General features: G+C 49.6%; 2 protein-coding genes across 3 annotated transcripts in view; one reads left to right on the top strand and one right to left on the bottom strand.

Annotated features, from left to right (window-relative positions):
* The window catches only part of LOC135913759 (diphthine methyltransferase), a 14,833-nt gene extending 13,320 nt beyond the window's left edge, over positions 1-1,513 (bottom strand). Inside the window, exon 1 of the mRNA XM_065446398.2 lies at positions 1,396-1,513. Coding sequence (XP_065302470.1) covers positions 1,396-1,500 — 105 coding nt within the window. The 5' untranslated portion in view covers positions 1,501-1,513. The remainder of the gene's footprint in view (positions 1-1,395) is intronic.
* Positions 1-19,704, top strand: part of LOC135913760 (uncharacterized) — a 22,663-nt gene extending 2,959 nt beyond the window's left edge. For both annotated transcript variants that reach the window (XM_065446399.2, XM_070523841.1), the window contains exon 2: positions 16,550-19,704. In XM_065446399.2, coding sequence (XP_065302471.1) covers positions 16,550-17,289 — 740 coding nt within the window. In that variant the 3' untranslated portion in view covers positions 17,290-19,704. The remainder of the gene's footprint in view (positions 1-16,549) is intronic.

Below are 19,704 nucleotides of genomic sequence, written 5' to 3'. Positions count from 1 at the left end.
CTTTTAGGCCAAACAAACTAGTAAAAAAAAAAAGCTTATGTGCCGTGCCTCCTGCATGTAAGTTGAATCCCGGTCGCAGAGCGAGGTAATGTATACCTGCGCGCTTTTTCGAGTGAAAGTAACAATTACAAGCGGCTTGTCATCAAGTCTTTCTGGTCTCTGTCCACCTAGCGGCAGCCGGATTTCTTTTACGTACGCACTTCAGCTCTGAAGTCTACTTAATTCATAGCGTACATCAGATGCAGGTGACTCATATCCACGCAGCTACCGCGTGGAACACGACGTCTGCACCACTTTTGAAGTTTGAAGTTTGAAGTTTGAAGTTTATTTCCTTTCTTCATTACATAAAGAAAGAGGAAACAAGAGCTAAAGGCCATACGGCCTGACAGGGGCTCTTGCTCCTAAGTGCGTTCGGGTTACATGATGATACGATGTACAAACAAAAAAGCAAATATAACAGGAAAACAAGCAAGTACGATGTACAAAAGACAAGTAAACAAGATAATGTGTACATTATACAATGACTATGTGTAAAAGACATTTATGCTACAGTTTTTGTTTGTGCAATCACATTTACCGCGCAGGTTAAGCAATACATATATAGTGCATTATTAAAAAAAATTAGTATGATAGCAATTTATGTGTAATTAATTTGATAGTGTATGAGTAGGTTTTTTATATATTGCTTAAAATTAGGCGCACAGAAATCAATTTTTTGCTCAACAATGTTTAGTAGCCTAGGTATTTGATATCTTATATCCTGACGTCCGTAGTTAGTACGCGTGAATGGCATTTTCTTGATTTGATAACGTAATGGGTATCGAAAAGAAGTGGGTATGCTGACAACATGGAGCTTGTGTTTTTTTATATGTAAGAGTAATCTATAGTAAAATACTTGATTTGCTCGGATCATTAAATGTTTGTCGAAGAGATTGTGTGTGGGTAAGTCACGCGGCCTACCATGGTAGTTTTCAAAAATTCGGACTACTCGTTTTTGCAAGCCTAATAACTTATCATAGTTTTTTGTTGTAATTGTTCCCCAGATCAAGACACAATAAGATAGCTTCGAGAAAAAAAGGGCGAAGTATATTGATCTCTTTAGCCATAAAGGAATTAAATCACCTATTTTATACATACAGCCTACTACTTTGCTAAGATCATTGCAGAGCTTATTGACATGATTATCCCAGGAGAGGTTTTCTTGGAACCATACCCCCAAAAACTTTTGCGTTGTTACTTGTTCTAGCCTCTTTGCTTGAAATAGAACAGTTATATTAACAGGCAATGGCTTGTTTATCGGTCTAAATATTATATATTTGGTTTTATTGACATTCAATAATCAGGACTATCGCGGTTTATCTTTTGCATCGGGGATGCGAAATCACGTATCCTTACCGAAATCTCTTGCACCGCTTTAAAGTCCATGTGTTGCCACGTAGTTGCAGGTGCTTTTGAGTAATGCTCACACGGGCGCAGGCTCGGTAGTCCAGACGGCGTCATCCGAATGGGTACTGCAGATCTCGTTCGATAGCTCTAGCTTCGGGGGGGGGGGGGGGGGGGTATTCTGTAAGTGTTCACCTAGTGGACATGTACATTTCGTCTGCTGCTGAAGTTGTGATTGGCTAGACTGGGGTACGCGTCAGGAGGCAGGCACTCCCGCCAAAGCAGAAGTTTAGCAGAAGACAAAATGGGCACGTCCACTTGCAGAATGCCCTAGCTCCCCTCTTCCCCCGGTCGGTTCATTGCCGCTCGCTTTCACCGTCCGAGCTTTCAGCATCCGTGAAAAGAAAAAAAACAAACAAACAAACACGTCCCAAGGTATATCGCACAGGTTTCGACAGACAAAAAAGACAGAGCCTAACTGAGGGAGGTGACCAAGAATGAGCAGGCGCGTAGAATTGGTGTGGGCGTAGCAAAACGCGATTGAGAAATCGCTGCACGATCAACCTATCGATTGTGAATGGGATATGAAGCCATCGGATACAGAACGATGGATGTTGCCATGTGGCCGCCATCTGACTGTAGCCAGGCGATGACACACCGGTCACCTGACCCTCCCCCCCCCCGTCCCCTTCCCTGAATTTCCTGTGTTAGCATGCGGCCTGTCCAGCACACCCTCGGCCCCCTCGCGGTCTGCGGTCAAGTGCGCCCCCCCCCCCCGAAAAAAAATTTCGCGCTACGCCACTGGCTTTTGCCGTCTATTTGCAGGTGGTTGTAGGGGAACTAATGCTCCTCCAAGGAACTTGCGGTTGAGCGAGCTGGCTTGCTAAAGAGTACTTAAAAGAAAGAGGACATACGAGCGCCTCTACAGTTTACTGTGGGTCAGATCAAAAGCGCATTCTTCGGAAATTACTTTTCTTTTATCAGTACACTTACACGCTCAAGAAAGAAAGAAAAAAGAACTCGGTGCCCTTCCACTCTGTGAGGAAGGATGACCAGCGAAGCTGTGTATGTGGGCCCCTTTTAGTGGCGAACTGCACCTCCGCCGCGGGTCGGCCCGGCATTGCACTATCTTCGGGATCGGCTCCCGCACGGTTTTCGTCTGTCCCAATACAGTGGGTCTACGGGGTAGCATCAAGGAGGGCAATCCCGTCGAAGTAAATTGACAACAGAAGTGGAGCGGGGGGGCGGGGGGGGGGGGGGTGGACTCGCATGCACGCTCAATTTTGGTTTCTAAAGGTGAACGTTCCAAGCCATGGCCATGTGTCAGATGAAGCGTCGAAACCTGAAGCTACACGAAGTAGCAAAGGTGCAGCGAAAATTTTGCAGAAAGCTAGAACAGTTTCACACGGCCGCTTCTGCTGGGCTAAAAAAAGAACCACTGAAAGATGTGAGTGCCCGAACAGACCATATAGGACAGAGGCGCATCGTAATCACGAAGCGGTGGTCAGCTCAAATGACTATACATGCAGACTTTAATCTTCGCTGGATAAAGCTAAGCATACTTGTCTTTAATTTAGGACATTTAAATAGGGGCGTTAGTTGACATTAAGAGGGGAAAAAAATATGGAGCTGGGCAGGCCAATGTAATGCGTAGGGCGGATAACCGGTGGACCATTAGAGTTGCAGAATGGGTTCCAAGGGGAGGGAAGCGCAGTCGTGGACGGCAGAAAATTAGGTTGGGTGACGAAATTGGAAAATTTGCTCGCGGAGGCTGGAATCACCGTTCCACCGAAGTCGTGGCGTATAGTGGTTAGGGCGCCGGCCTTGACTTCGGGAGGTGGCTGGTTCGAATCCCACCACCGGCGGAAACCCACCGCTTAAACGGGTACAAGTGTCTCCCCTGCCCGAAAGCATGGCTCCAATTCGTGGGATGTGCACTTGGGAGGCGCTGCTAACTCCGCTGCGTTATTCTTCAAACCAGCTCAAAGTGGCTAGAAGCAGAACGCTCTGTGGTTGCTGGCATAACTAATTCGGTCGTAGACCTGAGTGGTATGTATGGCAATTCACGCATAAATTATATCAGCTAACGCAAGACAGGGGTAACCGGAGATCACCGCTGGGAGGGAAGCGTCCTGCAGTGGACACAATTAAAAAATAGGCTGATGATGGTGACACTAGGGGCAGAATTGCCTGAATGTGTAGTCTCTCCGGGGGCTGTCTTGAGTAAAATTCAGAACAGCAGAGTAGTGTGTTGCTTTTTCGCATTTTGTTTGCAGAACCCTCGTCGTAGCCAAATGGAACCTGTAACTCCAGACGGGGGTTTCCCTTACTTGCCCCTCTTTTAGATCCGCCCTTCTGCACGCCTGACCTATTGCCGCACGTCGGCGTATTAGAGGAGGTCAACACCACGATGCGGGAGTCAAGAAAACAACAGGAAGTCTTAGACATCATCAGCAGCAGTTGCCCAGTTTACATCCACTGCAGGACCAATGCCCCGAAAGTTTCACCAGATGGTGGCGGGGGAGTGGGGTGGGGGTGGGGGTGGAGGGGAGCGGAGGCAGCCTACATTCTTCTTCTCGTTCGTACAGTTTCAGCCAATCAGCGGTGGCCGAAATGGACAGTTCACTAGATAGATACTTACGGAATACCGCCCCCCCCCCCCCCACAAGCCCCATGCCTGCAGATTCATTCAACATCATCGCACCATCTAATCCTCCGCAGCAGACCTTGCTTACGAGTCCTTACACTTAGCTTGGCAACTGGCCACCCTGTCACTCTCAAAAACCACCGGTTATCTACGGCACAACATGCCCTGCCCAACTGCATTTCTTCCGTCTTAGATCTCAATCACAATACCGGCTATTTCTGTTTACTCTCTAACCCACACCGCTGGCTTCCTGGTGTCAAGTGACGTTGCGCCTATTATTTTTCGTTCCATCGCTCGTTGCGCAATCCTCAGTTTCTGCTCGAGCTTCTTTGTTCGAGTTTCTGCCCCACATATAGGTTAATACCGGTGTATCGTACGCAATGGCTATACACTTTTGAGTTGGCGAGGGCAACGGTAACCTGCGGCAGTCAAGCCTTGGTATATAGTCAGTGGCGTATACGCCACTGACTATATAGCCTCGGGTGACAGACGACCTAGCTAGCTAGGTCGTCTGTCACCCAGGGCCCATAGGTCTTCTGTCACGCCATGCAAAGTGCGTCGTCGTGAACTTCTCGATATCACACTTGGGTGTGCCTGGTGATGTACGCACAGCAGATATATCACAATTCCGTCTTTTGTTTGTACGGCGCAGACGTCCCCACGGTCGGTCGCATTGTCCTCTCGCGAGCCAAGGATGTGTGTTTGTACATACATTTTGTCCTTTACGTACATGGCAATAATGCCTCCTGCTCGTGAGTCCGTGTGCTGTTCGGAAACGATTCCAGTAACCCATCGATCGACTTGAATACCCATCGACTTGAAGCAATGCACCTTGATTTATTTATTTCAAATATTATTATTATTGTTGTTGTTGATGTTGTTGAGTGCTTGAAGCCTGCTTTATCTTATCGGCCAACGCTCGCTTTTGTTGGTGGTGTTGAAGCACGGACACGAAAATTACATAGAACGTTATAACCATATACAGCTTCGCTGTAAAAACCCAAGATCCCTTGCACATGTGCCTTTTGTCCTTCGACTCGCATCGACTCCACCTATATAAGCAGCACAGGCCGGCGCCGGGCCCATTTCCAGCCGCGGCCTGGCATAATAAAAACGAAACGTCCTTCAAGATAGGCATCTACATGGTCCAGGAGCCCGGCGTGTTTACGCCGTTGGGTGCGCCATCGACGTTATACCGCGTGGTTACCAGCAGTTTTCGTCATCGTCCAACTCGCGAACGAGACAGCTATGTCCACGCAAGCGGTGTGGTGGGGTGGGGTGGGGTGACGGGAGTGGTGGAGTGGGGTGGCGCGCGCGCGTACGCGTTCGACCTGGGTCGCGGCCCCGTTGAGTGCATATACACATGCGCGCGCCCCTCGACTCATCGAGCGGCCGGTAAAAAGGTCGTCCCTCTCTCAACGTTCCTGCCCAACGCGATTCACCCAGCGTATAGAATTGCACCCGATATGAATGCCTTATTCATTAAAAAAAAAAAAACAAGAAAACGCGTCAGCAGTCGTGTCACGGCACTGGCATGTTCTTTTCTTTCTTTTTTTCGTCTGCTCCCTCCCTGCCTTCTGCTTTTCTCCTTCCTCCTTTTCGTCTGCTTCTTTTGCAGAGCAGACGAAGCAGTGAAACGAGCACGTCGATGGTCATCAAGGACCGCGTAATCGCGGTTGAGTGGACGCGAACTGTGTTTTTTTTCTTTTCTTTTTTTCTTCCTGGTAACGACGCCTGGCACGCTTCGTAGAACTGTGGCTGCTGCGAATGGTGCCGACGGAACGTAGTACGTCGATCGCGCGTCGATGTCCCGGCAGCTAGCTCATATGTAGAAGCACGCTGGATCTGGCGCACCGCCGACCCGTCCGTCTGCTTGCATATACATGCATGCAAGGCTTGATGCACATTTAATGCACTCGTTTAGCTATAATTACCTGTAAGCACGCGTGCTTTATAAATGTAACAATTACCTGGTTGACGGATAAATTGTGTGGCTTCTTTCTATATTGTCAAATCACACGTCAAGTGCAACGTCGGGATGGCTGGTCGTTCGGGCATAGCTCTTCGAACTACATACAGTCGAATATACCCTTTTGTGAAATCACTAGCGAATTCTTTTTTTTTTCTGCACACTTCGTCTGACAGAACGTGCAACAGCGTGCAACCTTAATTATTGCATCGATGTTCAACTGTATATAGCTCCACGGTGAAAGGCAGAAGGCGCGCAAAGTGAAGCCGCAGATTCGTCGAATGCCGCTATCGCCTCAATTTGCTTTCAAACTTCTTGGTTCGTTTACTCGATATCTTAGTCACTGTTGCCTTCGTCGAGGCACCCTATTTACTCTTTGAAATGCGGTTGTTTGCTTAAAACATGGCTTGAAATCAGGGGGTATACAATCAGGACTTGATAGCAACCAAAGGTCAGTGGGACGTCTCGCATTGAGCGCTCACGGGAAGACTACAAACGAAGCTGTGCAGGGTGATATGGGCTGGTGTTGCGACTCGGGGTTCGAAGACGTGGGATCCTCTTTCCTCGTGGAGGAGTGAGTGAACGCGAGGCTGGGTGTGACATTGAGGACGTTGGACAAACACGTACATATTTACTTATGCACAAGAAAATGCAAAGACATACAGAAAAGTAGATGATAAAGTGGTAGTCGCTGATCTCCCGCCGTCCGTATAGCTCCTTTTATGCCGTGTGTGATCTTTCTTTAGTCACTTGCCCCAATTCGGTGCCAGGGGGTCGATGACATCAGGTCCCACCAATCCGGTGTCAGGAGGCCGCTGACGTCAGGTCCCACCAATCTGGAGGTAGGTCGCCCCTTTTCGCCGACGCCGATCGTACTCTGAGGGGTGGTGGCCGGGTCATAGTACTGAGAGCATTCCAGCAGAACTTTTTGTTGGGCTAGTTGGTGCATGTTACTGAAGTACTATAGCGCCAAACAGACGACACAAGAAGAAGAGACACGGACATAAGCGCTCGACCGCGTCTCTTCTTCTTGTGTCGTCTGTTTGGCGCTATAGTACTTCACTGAGACCATCTCTGGCTTGGACACGCCAGTTTGTGCTGCTGAAAGGTGACAGCTGTATCATTGCTAATCTCTGAAACCTCTCGTGAACGAGGTATTCCCGCGCTGGTCACAATTCATCCGTGTCGAGAAACATCCCACGAGGCCGTCGGCAGTTACCCACGTGGAATCGTGCGAACCGTGACCGAAGGGTGTCGCGGGGTGAACGGCCGATCACGACATTAGAGAAGTTTTGAAGTGAGGGAAGCTCGCCGTAAAATTGATTATGAAGAATGGCTGAGGAATATGGAAGAAAGTAAATGGGCTGGCAGAGTGTCGAGGTATTTGTACAGAAAAAAAAAACATTAATTCACAGTGGAGGAGGTGGATGGGGAAACAGCGCCGCGGTAGCTCAATTGGTAGAGAATCGCAGGCGAAATGCGAAGGTTGTGGTTTCGGTTCCCACCTGCGGCAAGTTGTTTTTTTCATCCACTTTAATTTCTATTAATTTATCGTTTCCTTATTTCATTTATTAAGCACAAGTAATTTCCCCTATGTTGTCCTTGGTGTCAGTGTTTGTTGGCTTCTCATGATATGACTAATAAAAAATCGGGCCCCTCGGTCAACCCCCTTTCTTCTCGTTCATGTTCTCATAAGCTAATACGAGATTATTGGATGTGTCGTACGAGATTTTTTTTTTGGTAAGGTATCATCATCATCATCAGCCTGGTTACGCTACAGTTCACTATATATATATATAGTTACGCCCACTGCAGGGCAAAGGCCTCTCCCATACTTCTCCAACAACCCCGGTCATGTACTAATTGTGGCCATGCCGTCCCTGCAAACTTCTTTATCTCATCCGCCCACCTAACTTTCTGCCGCCCCCTGCTACGCTTCCCTTCCCTTGGGATCCAGTCCGTAACCCTTAATGACCATCGGTTATCCTCCCTCCTCAGTACATGTCCTGCCCATGCCCATTTCTTTTTCTTGATTTCAACTAAGATGTCATTAACTCGCGTTTGTTCCCTCACCCAATCTGCTCTTTTCTTATCCCTTAACGTAACACCTATCATTCTTCTTTCCATAGCTCGTTGCGTCGTCCTCAATTTGAGTAGAACCCTTTTCGTAACCCTCCAGGTTTCTGCCCCGTAGGTGAGTACTGGTAAGACGCAGCTACGGGGGTAAGACGTAAGGTAAGACGTAAGGTATATAGACATCAAAATACAAAGGAAGCCATCTTTGAGTGCAAAGGTCATATGTTAATGCTCATACAATGCATAGTAGATTATTGGATACGTGCCATAAGTGTCGTACGAGACTTTTTGATAGGGTGTACACAGAAAGAATAAAAAGATAAAGGAAGCCATCTTTGTGTGCCATGTCAGCGCGAACAATTAGCAGCGGTATAAGCACGAAACTGCTCCTTAAAGCTAAAAAAAAAGAAAAACCGAGTAAGCTTGGCCTGCAGTGAAGCAGTGTTTCAAGAACCTGCCTTTACTACATGCGAAAAATGAGCTGAGAAAGTTTAGGGAAATATTTTTCAATTTGTTGAATTTCGCGCCAAGCAGCAGTGGGCGGCACATAAGCGTGGCGTCACGAATTCCGAAGGACTTTCACGGTTTTGCCTGCTCCCCCCCCCCTCCAATCTCTCTGTGTTCTGGAAACGTTTACAGTGTTAAAATCTGACGTCACGGAAGCTAGCTAGCGCGGAAGCTTCAAGGTGGTGTAGCCTCCAGTCTTTACTTCTAACATGTTTAAACACCCGGGAAGGGAACAAGTTTAGCTGAAACTAAGCGAGCTTTCTTTCCATAGCGATGTATGTTCTTTTTTCTTCCGCAGATATAAGTTTCCGGTGCGTTCGAATCAAGCGAAAAGTCGAATTAACCGAATTCGACAGTCCACTGTACGACAGGCCTTCTGCTATCCGAGAAGTGTAATATGTACCGATACCCTTTCACTGTCTATTGTGCAGATAAAGCTTCCGGTGCGTTCGAATCAAGCGAAATGTCGAATTAACCGGATTCGACAGTCCACTGTACGACAGGCCTTCTGGTATCCGAGAAATCTAATATACACCGATACATTTTCACTGTCTATTGCGCAGATATAAGCTTACAGTGCGTTCGAATCAAGCGAAATGTCGAATTAACCGAATTCGACAGTCCACTGTACGGCAGGCCTTCCGGTACCCGAGAAGTGTAATTTGTACCGATGCCCTTTTCACTGTCTATTCGAACGCACTACGCGTAACCGATCATTTTCGCCTCATTCGGAAACAAAACTGTAATTTCAAATCGTTCGGCTTTTCTTTCTTTGAGCTTCTTTGTTGTTTTCTTTTTGTACTGGCATCTTAGACGACACCATTTCGATGCTCCTCACACGCTCTCAAAAGACGCCGGTCAGGTCAAGCCGCCCACTGCAGCGAAGGAGGCAAAGAGCGCGTTATTACGCTCCCTTTGTCGACTCGGCATTTCGAAACGTCTCTCGCCTGACTATGTACAGCCAACCGCAAAAGTTTACGGGACGCAGGATCTGCCAAGAAGCTGAATTCTCGCAAAGCGTGGTCACACACTGCAGCCTCGATTTAAATGTTCCAGCACGTAGTAGCCTTCGCAACGTACACAGTTATTCATTAAATGCGAAGTGTCATGCCCCAACAGTGCGGGAATTAACATTTGAAGAGGAAACCGCATCCCGTAAACTTTTGCTGTTGACTGTACGCATCGGCTCGACCACGATCGCTCGATTGGGAAATGCTCGCTTCAATCAAGCAAGCTATTCAGCAGCGCCCGTGAAGCCCATTCTAATTGTGCCCACTCTCTCGACAATTGTGCAATACGCCCTTTCCTTCTAAAAAAAAAAGTAAAGAAAAACTACACTGTTCGAGCTTACAGTACGCCCAGATTTGAGTGATGAAATTACCTGTCTTTTATTTTTTCCGGACTCCGTGCCGTATTCGTCGAGCAATAAAAAAAAAAAAATAAGAAAGGCGTCAAATTGAAAAGACGTCGTCGCGGACTTATACAATAGCCGCGAGTTCTGCAGTTTTGCGATGGTTTCGCAAGATTGTCATTAATACCCCCCCCCCCCCGCCCCCTATGAAAAAGCTGGCACGTACAGACGGCATGATGTGGAGCGATCGATTTCATATTACGTATACATGCGAATGCACGAAGGCGTGCCAACGCGAAAGTGCATATCTGTCTGCACGCGCAATCCGGCTATACGTTCGACTGATTTATTGAGTGGATGATCAAGAAAAAAAAAAAACATGCACAACCCGTGCCGTGTTGGGCGCCGCTTGTACGGTGGAGGTATTCCGATTTCCATGCCGTATAGGTCCGCTTAGTCATGCATCAAATTGTGCGAGGAATATTAAACTATACGTTGTATTACAAAGTACACATCCTCATCGTATCACCACGCTATTTTTTATGCCTACTGCAGGACGATCTCAATTACCCCTGTCTTGCACCAGCTGACACCATTCTTGGGCCCACAAATTCCCTAATTTCATCCCACCGCAACACCCGCCGTGGTTGCTCAGTGGCTGTGGTGTTAGGCTGCTGAGCACGAAGTCGCGGGATCGAATCCCGGCCACGGCCGCCGCATTTCGATGGGGGCGAAATGCGAAAACACCCGAGGTACTTAGATTTAGGTGCACGTTAAAGAACCCGAGGTGGTCGGAATTTCCGGAGAGTCCTCCACTACGGCGTGCCTCATAATCAGAAAGTGGTTTCCGCACGTAAAACCCCATAATATAATTTCTTTTAAATCACACCGCAAGTATATATAGTAGGTAGATATACGCAAGTAGGTGTGTATATATATATCTACCGTCCTCGACAGCGCTCCACTTTTCGGTTATCTATACTACGCATCACATGGCCGCATTACATGGACTGTCCACGCAACGCCCGTTGTCGTGTTACGCTTCTGCAAAGTGTTCACGCTTACTGTGAAACGAGGCTTGAAAAGGCGAGTGTTGCTTCCCCACTCCCTTTTTTCCCCTTCAAACTGCAGCATAGTCAGCTCCCACAAAGATAAATGTGCGCGAGAAATTACATAGGCAAAAGCTACAATCAGCGAAGGTTCCAAGTGCACCAGCATACGCCATATTATTATTGTAAGTCAGAAAAATAAATACCTTTTTAAAACTCAGCAGGTAACATAAATAGGGCATATCACGTGGCTTTACGATTACGGGTATACGAACACGTGGAATTTTCAGCAAACGTCAGTTGCTATAGGGCGCTTCCGTGTGTGTCTTAGCGTGCCTCATCCTGCCGTTGTTTTCCAAGCGCAGCCCACCAGCACGAAAACCAGGGGGCGCTTTCAATGCCGGCGCGGTCACGTGTTCAAAAGATGGCAGCGCCCACGCGGCGACGCTGTAACTGCGCCAGCTCGCAGTGACGTCTTTGATTTTGACGGAGTCTATTCGTGTTACGTGTATACCGGCAAAGAAGAACGACGTGGCAATTTAAAGCGACCAAAGGCTCAATCAAGTGAGTTTTGAGACAGTTATCGAGGGGCAAAATGACCCAAAATAAAAGAAAATACTTTGAAATTCGTGATGGCACACGCGTATAAAGACGCCAAGGTTTTGGCGTCTTTATACGATTAGTTTGTACCATGCAGCGCTGGTTTTATCTTCATTTGATCCACGTTCGCAAACAGTTTTTCAACAAATCAATGAATATTGAGTTTTCAAAGACAACTTTACCAGTATAACATAATCTTGTTTTGCCGTTTGGTGGTGCATTTAAGCTAGACAGGTTAGACTTATATTTTTGGAGCACTAAACGTCGCAGTATGTCATGACGAAATTTGAGGCTTATCCGGGACGCCTCCAAGTATACATGGCAAATGGCCACGGCGATACGCGGTGATGGCATAGATAGACCCAACCAATCGATCATTTAATTAATCAATCAATTAATCAATCAGCCGGTCGGTCAAATCATATAACTATCATTGCGGTTGGCAGGTTTCCCACAGCACGCGTAGGAAAGCTGCCGAAATACAATGAGAAAAAAACTGCAGTTGGCAACCAAGGCACACGGACCTCGCGGGGTTGAGTTCCTCCGCTAACCAATCACAGAAGCAGACAAAATCGTCGTCATGCGACCATTTCAAAATGGCGTCGTACCTGATACCATAGACTCTATGCCTGATACCTCGGGAGCATCTGCTGTTCTCGAAGTCTTTTCATCGGCGGAAGCGATGAGGTGTGAAACAGACATGGACTAAGTTTACGGAGTCTGAGCATTTCCCTCTTCAAAAGTCCGCAGTACAGTTCATTTCACTGCTGATCCCATTTTACTGATGAAACTCCACTGCCAACTGAAGTGAAACTTGACACTAAATAGCTGCTGCGGAGCAAGCGCTTTATTTCAGTTAAATAACGAATTAGGCTTTCACAGTTTCGCTATAATATGCGAGTGAAAACGTATAAAATTACGCTCTTGTAATTTTATTTTTGTGGTTACCGCCCTATTTAGGCAACAGGGAATGTTTGAAGTACGAACTACTTGCAGCCTCGCAGAGCAACAGTGGCTGGCGGTTATGAGGGCGTGGGCGGGGCTTCACTGCAGACTTCAGTTGTATTCAATCTCGCACGTTTTCCGCAGGCGAACCAGCCTCCCTCTTCCACCAGATGCATGCCGCGAGTGGCAAGATCTCGCGCCAGCGTTTACCGACCTCCTTTTACACTTTTGATCAGTTTAATTATACGCATGCCGTATACGGTGGCACGTTAATTCACTCACTCCGTCGCAATCGACGGCCATTTAACCTATTCTGTTTTTGTTTTTTTACACTATTCCGAATATACAGACTTCGCGTATTGATTGATTGATTAAAAACATCTTTATTTGCAGGATATTCGTAGAACTCGTGGGTGGGCCGCCTATTCCGGTAGCCCACTGGTTACTGCTGCTGCGCTGGCCCTTCCCACCAGCCAGTGCTGACGGTCAGGATCATCGCTGAGCAGAATAGGCTCCCACTGCTCTTTTGAGGGATTTGGAATGGGGTCAACTACGGGATTAAATAGGCAAGCCCACACCATGTGGTAGAGGTTAGCTATACCTCTCCACAGTGTGGGCATTGCGGGGAGTATAGTGTAGGGTACCACTGGTGTAACTTAGCTGGCGTTGGGTATGTATTAGTATGTAGTCTCCAAAGAGTGTTCTCTTCCAACTTATTGAGGGATTTATGTGGTGTTGGGTACTCCTTCCTGGCTGTTCTGTATGGTGCGAGATTGTCAGCATACACTGCTAAAGCAGTTAGGTCCCAGCACTCTTCACGTATATGCCAGTGCACTCTTTCCGCGCGCTGTCGTCGCAATCCCTTGTCGCAGATTGCGTGCCACCGTGCAGGTAGCGGGTCGAACTCTACGGAGGAGCGTGCACGCGAAGCAGTCGATCGATAAACGCCAGAACTGCGCCGTAACCCGTATACACACGCACACAATGCAGTCGCAAGAGTATAAGGTCACAGAATAAAGAACCGACTTTCGGTAAGGTCAGAAGGCGCCCCATGTAACCCGGCAAAGCAAAACAAAAAGAAGCGCAGGAGCCATCTTCGAAACCAGGTGGCAGCACTATGACTGAAGGCTAAAAGAAGAGCTCGATTCCCGTACCCATGCCGACTGTATAGCTTATGCACTAATTGCGCCATGTCGACAGCCAGTAAACCCCACAGACTAAAAACGCGAAATCCGTGCCGATATATCGAGCTCCGCTGCGCGACCTACACGGCGGCGATCGCCGAGTCGAGTATATGCGGGAAGAAGTTTCATTCCTGAATCTAGACTAGATCCAGCAGTACGAGTCACATTTACTCCCTTTAGTTTCGCCTCGCACAGCACCTGGCCACTGATCTTGCGGTTCCAGGGGCGCGGTATACTCTCGAACTATCACGTTCGCGGAGATACGGTCATTGCGCGAAACTTCGGGGAGGGGAGAGGCACGTGCCCCCCCTCCCCTCCTGGCCCACTACGCCCCTGACTATAAAAAAAAATGCGTTTGGACAGCCAATACATAGGCCTCTTGCAGACCAATCTGCCCTGCCCAATTTGGCCCAAATAATTCGTAGCGAATTGTTTGCGTATGTATCATGCAAAAAAGAAAATTGACCGCCCTTCTTCTACTATGACGAGGGGTACAAGCGGAGCTCGGGATCCGCGTTTCTTCGTTGTCGCAACACCTAGGCTTCGCGCGGGGGCGTTCCCGGGGGCGTTCATCAAACGCCGCCTGTTCTTCGGCCGAACGCGGGACCCCCTCCCACTCCTTCGACGCAGCCTGCTCTTCGGCAGAACTGCCGGGTCTGAACTGGCGGGAGACGGTGGGCACAAGGCGAGCGAACACGTGCTAACACTCTTTCCCTTCTCCGGAGGGAGGAGACGCCTGTGATTGGCTCGCACCTTGCGCTGCGTCTACTTCTTCACGCATATAAAACCCCGCCTTAAAGGGCGCCTATTACGAACCGACAGTGACTGAATGTAACTACTCATAATTCCATGCAATAAAGAAAACCGACGGTGACTGAATAGGTTAGCGGTGGTAGTCTCGTAACACGGAGGGCATTGTATCGAATCCGCAGCCCGACAAGCCAATTTTATTTTCGCGCTCCTTGGGTTTTTTTTCGTACGGCAACACCGACATGAGTGAGGCAATGCAAGATTTGCTTTAAAAAAATTTAGTGTGAACTGCTTGTTGCTTAGTTTGGCAAGACATTTTATAGATGAAATACTTAGCCGCGTTGAGCGCCTGTAGCAGGAAAAAAAAAAACGCGAATCAAAGTGTGCGATCACACAGAATTAGCACAAGTTATGCGCTTCATGCTGGAACGCATTGATTTGCTTTCCCTGTATGACAACAGCTGGAATTCTAGAATATTCTGGGCCCGGTTTGGCACGAATTTCTATTCTCCACGCACCGCGAAAATAGACTGCGAATGGAGACGAGGACAATTGCTAAAAAAAATATATATATAGCGCCTCTTCATTACGACACAATTAACAACCTTCCAAATTGCTCTGGCAGTAGGGGCAGTTTATTACAAAATATTTTAAGAACGGAACAATGTTTCTTAACCACAATGAACAGTCATCAAAAGCTTTGTACTCGACTACATCATTTTAATCTAATGTATTTTACAAGACAGAAAAAATTAAAGTGCCAACCAAGTGTCGACGCTGAGGAGGGTAAGGTCGACGTGCATAGCTGCTCAAATGATTCGATGAAAAAATTGGAGCACGCTTAAGCTTCGCCTTCAAGAGTGGAACGCGACAGCGTTCCCGTCGACCCGCCAAGGGGTGTAACAGTGGGCTACGGCGCAGCGACTACGCGCCCCACATCGGACGCGGTGAGCGTCGAGCAGTGCCGCGTTCGGCGCGGCAACGAAATGTGCGCCTGAGCAAGCGACGCACGCCTGAGCCTTAAACAGCTCGTTTCTAAGGCAACACCGCATTCACTAGAGACGCTTTTGTACCACTTTGAAGCATCGAACTCGTGGCTGAGTGACAGCGCCTCCGTCTCACACTCCGGAGACCATGGTTCGATTCCCACCCAACCCATCTTGCAAGTTGTTTTTTATTCATGAAGTGCCTGCTGGGATTTATCGCTCACGGCCAACGCCGACGACACCGGCTTTTCTGCGACACGAGCTCCTTAACGCTGTCGCGTTAAAATTGCCGTAGTTGAACGCGGCCAAACCAAGTTTGTCGAGCGATAGCACGGTTTTGCTTGCTTTGGTAGAGGACACAGAAGGTGCTCGGCGCCGTCAGCAACTACTGCATCTACAATTGCATCACAACACACAGACGCTGCTCGGTGCGGCAGCAGCAGCGAGCGAATTGGCCTTCAGGCTGCGTCTCGCTTCAACTCGAACTAAGCGTCGAAAGCACAGCACGTACGGAGCTCCCTGCACTCGGCTCACTTTGTACAGTCAGCCGCAAAAGTTTGGGGGATGCAATGCGTTGGGGTGCGACGCAAAACTAAGGTCTCCGTATAACGCAAAACTGCACTGCTGCGCCGTCTACCGTCACACAGCGTGGTGTCGAGGCTCCTGGCACTTCCGCGCCCGGCGCGCTTTGTGCAGCCTCGACACCACGCTGTGTGACGGTAGACGGCGCAGCAATGCAGGTTTGCGTCGCTTCGCCACGCATTGCAGATCCCGCAAACTTTTGCGGCTGACTGTACACATCGCAGATCACCTAGAAGGGGGGCCCGAGCGACCGCGAACTTTGCCCACATCGCAGATCGCTTTCAAGATATGGGCGCTCACGCGGCGAACGCAGTAGCAGCCGGGATAGCGGCAAGCTCAGATTGACCTTGGCTGAGTTTGAAGGTCAGGTTTACGGAACCAGGGCGTTTTCTGGGTTTGCACCTGTAACAGTATAGCTATCGCTCTAAAATTAGCAGACAGACGCGACAAGTCCTGTCTGCGCGCAAGGCTTTGCTCAAAAGACAGTCCCATTCACAATTTAGGTCATCTCAATCCGCAGGCGCAGCCGTGGCGTCCCTGGCGCCGGGCGGTCTACCGCCGCCGTCGTCTCCTCCGCCGGCGCCGCTGGACCCCAGCGACCCGCTCCTCACCAACCCGACGGTGGCGTTGGCCGTCAAGTCGTTCCGCAACATGCGCAGCGCCGCGTTGACGCCCGTCGCCCGGCGGCTCCGAGACATCATGATCAAGCGCCAGCAGCTGAGACAACAGCAGCAGCAGCAGATGGCGCTGCAGCCGCAAGTGAGCCCGGGCGGCGGCGGCGGCGTCCAGGACTGGACCGAGGTCAGCATCGCCTGCCCGCCGCCCGGCACCAACCTGGCCGGCCGGAGGCCCGTCAAGGGCCGCAGGCCGCTCATACCTCCGGGCCAGCTGCTTCGGGAAACCCTCGGAGCAGACGTGCTGCTCCTGCTGGGCGCTCTGCTCGCGTTCCTCGGCTCGGCGGTCACGCTGCTCGCGACGTACGGCCGGTTCGGCAACCCGGAGTCCCGGCCGACCGTGCTCGGGCTTGGGCCGCCCCTGGTGGGCATCGGGTTCGTGTTCTGCATGCTGAGACTGTTCTTCTGCAAGCCGCAGAAGATCAAGAACGCCTGCTGCGGTTGGCTGCTGGCCGCGCGCGTGCATCCGAGTCGCGGGGGAAGCCGGACGCCGGTCAACGTGGCCACCGCCGCGGCGCCTCGGGTGGCCGACCACGCCGTCTCGTTCGACGCGACGCGCTTCAGCCAGACTTGGACTATCACGTGACAGTCGGCTTCCGTGCCGTGTGTGCCCTTTCCTTCCGGATGATGGTAGTGTCTACGACGCGTCAGTTTTGTGTGCCAACTTTTAGTATGTATACTTACTTGCCTCGGCTCGAGGACCGTGCGATGTGCTTGGACCGCTTTGGGGAAGAGCAAAGCTGAAGCAAAACACGGAAATAATCGGCGTTTTTCACAAGGAGCGTGGATCTTCCTGGCGAAACGTATCTCCCTATACTGCACCACTGTTTCTTAACGGGTGCTGTCGGCAACTGTTTTCGAGGCAGTTTGTTGGGCCCGCGTCGCTGGTCGGCAGGGACGAGGAGAAGCAATGGACGAAACATCGCGAAGCATTACTGTCCGCCACACACATTTAGTTAAATGTCGTCGCTTGTGCTCTTGTCTTTCTATGGAAGATATTCTCGGTGCTGTTAATGAAACTCCCAACAGTAGATTGCAGGAGCCATGTTTTATAACGAGTACCATCCAACTGCCTAACTGGGATACCACGCAAGTATGTAACGTTGACTTAAATCAGTCTAGTCCGTCGTCATATTTTAACCGCCATGTTGAGTGATATATGCTGGCACTTGATGTCCATGTGGATGTAGGAGAGTTTTAGGCCTTTGTAATGCTTTTAAAATCTCTCCCCCGCCCCCTTTTTTTTATTTGTAAAGAAAATGAACGAGATTCGAGCAGTCCAGGCATGAAAGAAACCTGATATTGCTGCATTTTAAGCACCACTAGCTGGCTACTACAATGGCGGAGTGGTTAATGGTGTTCATGACTTTTTACCGTGCCACCAGACTCCATTGAGCTAGGAGATGCACAATACGGTTGGAGCAACTTGTCATTACCAAGGCGCTTTCCGATCGAGTTGTCCACTATATTGCTGCTTCTACAATACTACAACATACAGGGCTCTGCAGATTGTTTTTCTTGAGCACTTTGATTGGAGCGTGAAGCTACTACAGTCGATACCGGATATATCGAATTACTGTCTATATCGAACAACTGGGGATCTAATGCAAAGTACAGCGCTGTACCACGCGTGCACCACGTACACATACACCACACCACCGCCACATACAAAACACATCGAACATATCTCGCGCCATCGGAAATATTGACGATTTCGAAACAGCACTGTTTTGGCACATACTGTCAGACGAGACGTCGAACTGAAGGGCAATACATGTCAATGAGTAAAAAAAAAAATGAACAGGGTGCGCACGTGTCTGCATATGCGGATGGCCCGTTCAAACTGCGGTCGTTCGTTATCGACAAGGGCAGGTCGCCGCGTTACTTGTTTCGAGAACGAGAAAGGCACGTGGCGAAAAGCCTCCCGGTTCGATACGCGTTCCACGAGAAGGCGCGGATACAATTCCGTATCCACACTGAGTGGCTCCGTGCATATATAGGATGTCGAACTGGAGACGTCTGCACCACCGGGTACCCAGGAACATTTTTTAACAGGGTTCCGCGGAACGCCAAGACGAATCCTACTCGACTCGACTTAAAAATCCGTCCACGGTATTTTACGTCACCAATGCGGATTTACGAAAACCTATACGCACGCCTGTCCGCACTTCGCGGAAATCCCACCACGCGGCAGCACCGCCGCGATGGACTCAATTCGCCGTGCGATATCGAAGGCCCATCGTACGCGCTGAACGCGTTTCATTCCGTCTCCGCAGGGTTGTATACGTGAGTGGGAATGGGCTCGGATGTTCTGCAAGCCGAACGTCACTTTCGAATCTACGAAACAGCGTCTGTGTCGCCGAAACGGCGGCCGGAGGGAAAGGGCGAAGTCACGTGACCGCGAGGCGTCGACGCAGAGCCCGCCGAGCGGCGCACGCGAGATGGGCGGACTCGGTAGGGCGGACGAGATGGCGAGGCCGCCGCCGCCTGGTTACAACAGGAAGCCGGTTCCAAAACCCGACACTATACAGTCTGGCTGGAATACTCGTCGCCTTATCGACGTACGACGATAGGCCGCTTAAACGGACACACGCGGCCGGATGCAGACATGTTAGCGTATGCGATTCTCAGCACAAGCTTTGCGCTGCATGGCGGCACGGCGCAAATCCACACAAAGACATGACGGTTCGCTCCCGCACTGCCTCCATTTCTACATTATCCTGAACGAACAACGCGCAACAAGAATCAATTTGACGCGCGAGAGGCGCACGGCGGCCGGTTTCGCGTCCGGCGACGCGGACATTTAGGGTTAGCGTTGCGGTCCAAAAGACGTATCCGCAGTGTGGGAGACATTCGTGCGCAAAAAGGAGCAAGTATAAAGTTCTGCGCCTTCGACGCGGTCTTTGCAGAAGCGAATCGGTAAATTTGCGATATCCGAAATCTCGCGAAACTGTCGATTCGAGACGTGCGGAGGTTTATTCAGATGCGATTCAGAGGCGTA

The sequence above is a fragment of the Dermacentor albipictus genome, chromosome 8 (genome assembly GCF_038994185.2).
Source record: "Dermacentor albipictus isolate Rhodes 1998 colony chromosome 8, USDA_Dalb.pri_finalv2, whole genome shotgun sequence".
Taxonomy (NCBI): Eukaryota; Metazoa; Arthropoda; class Arachnida; order Ixodida; family Ixodidae; genus Dermacentor; species Dermacentor albipictus.
This window is presented reverse-complemented; position numbering and strand designations above follow the sequence as displayed.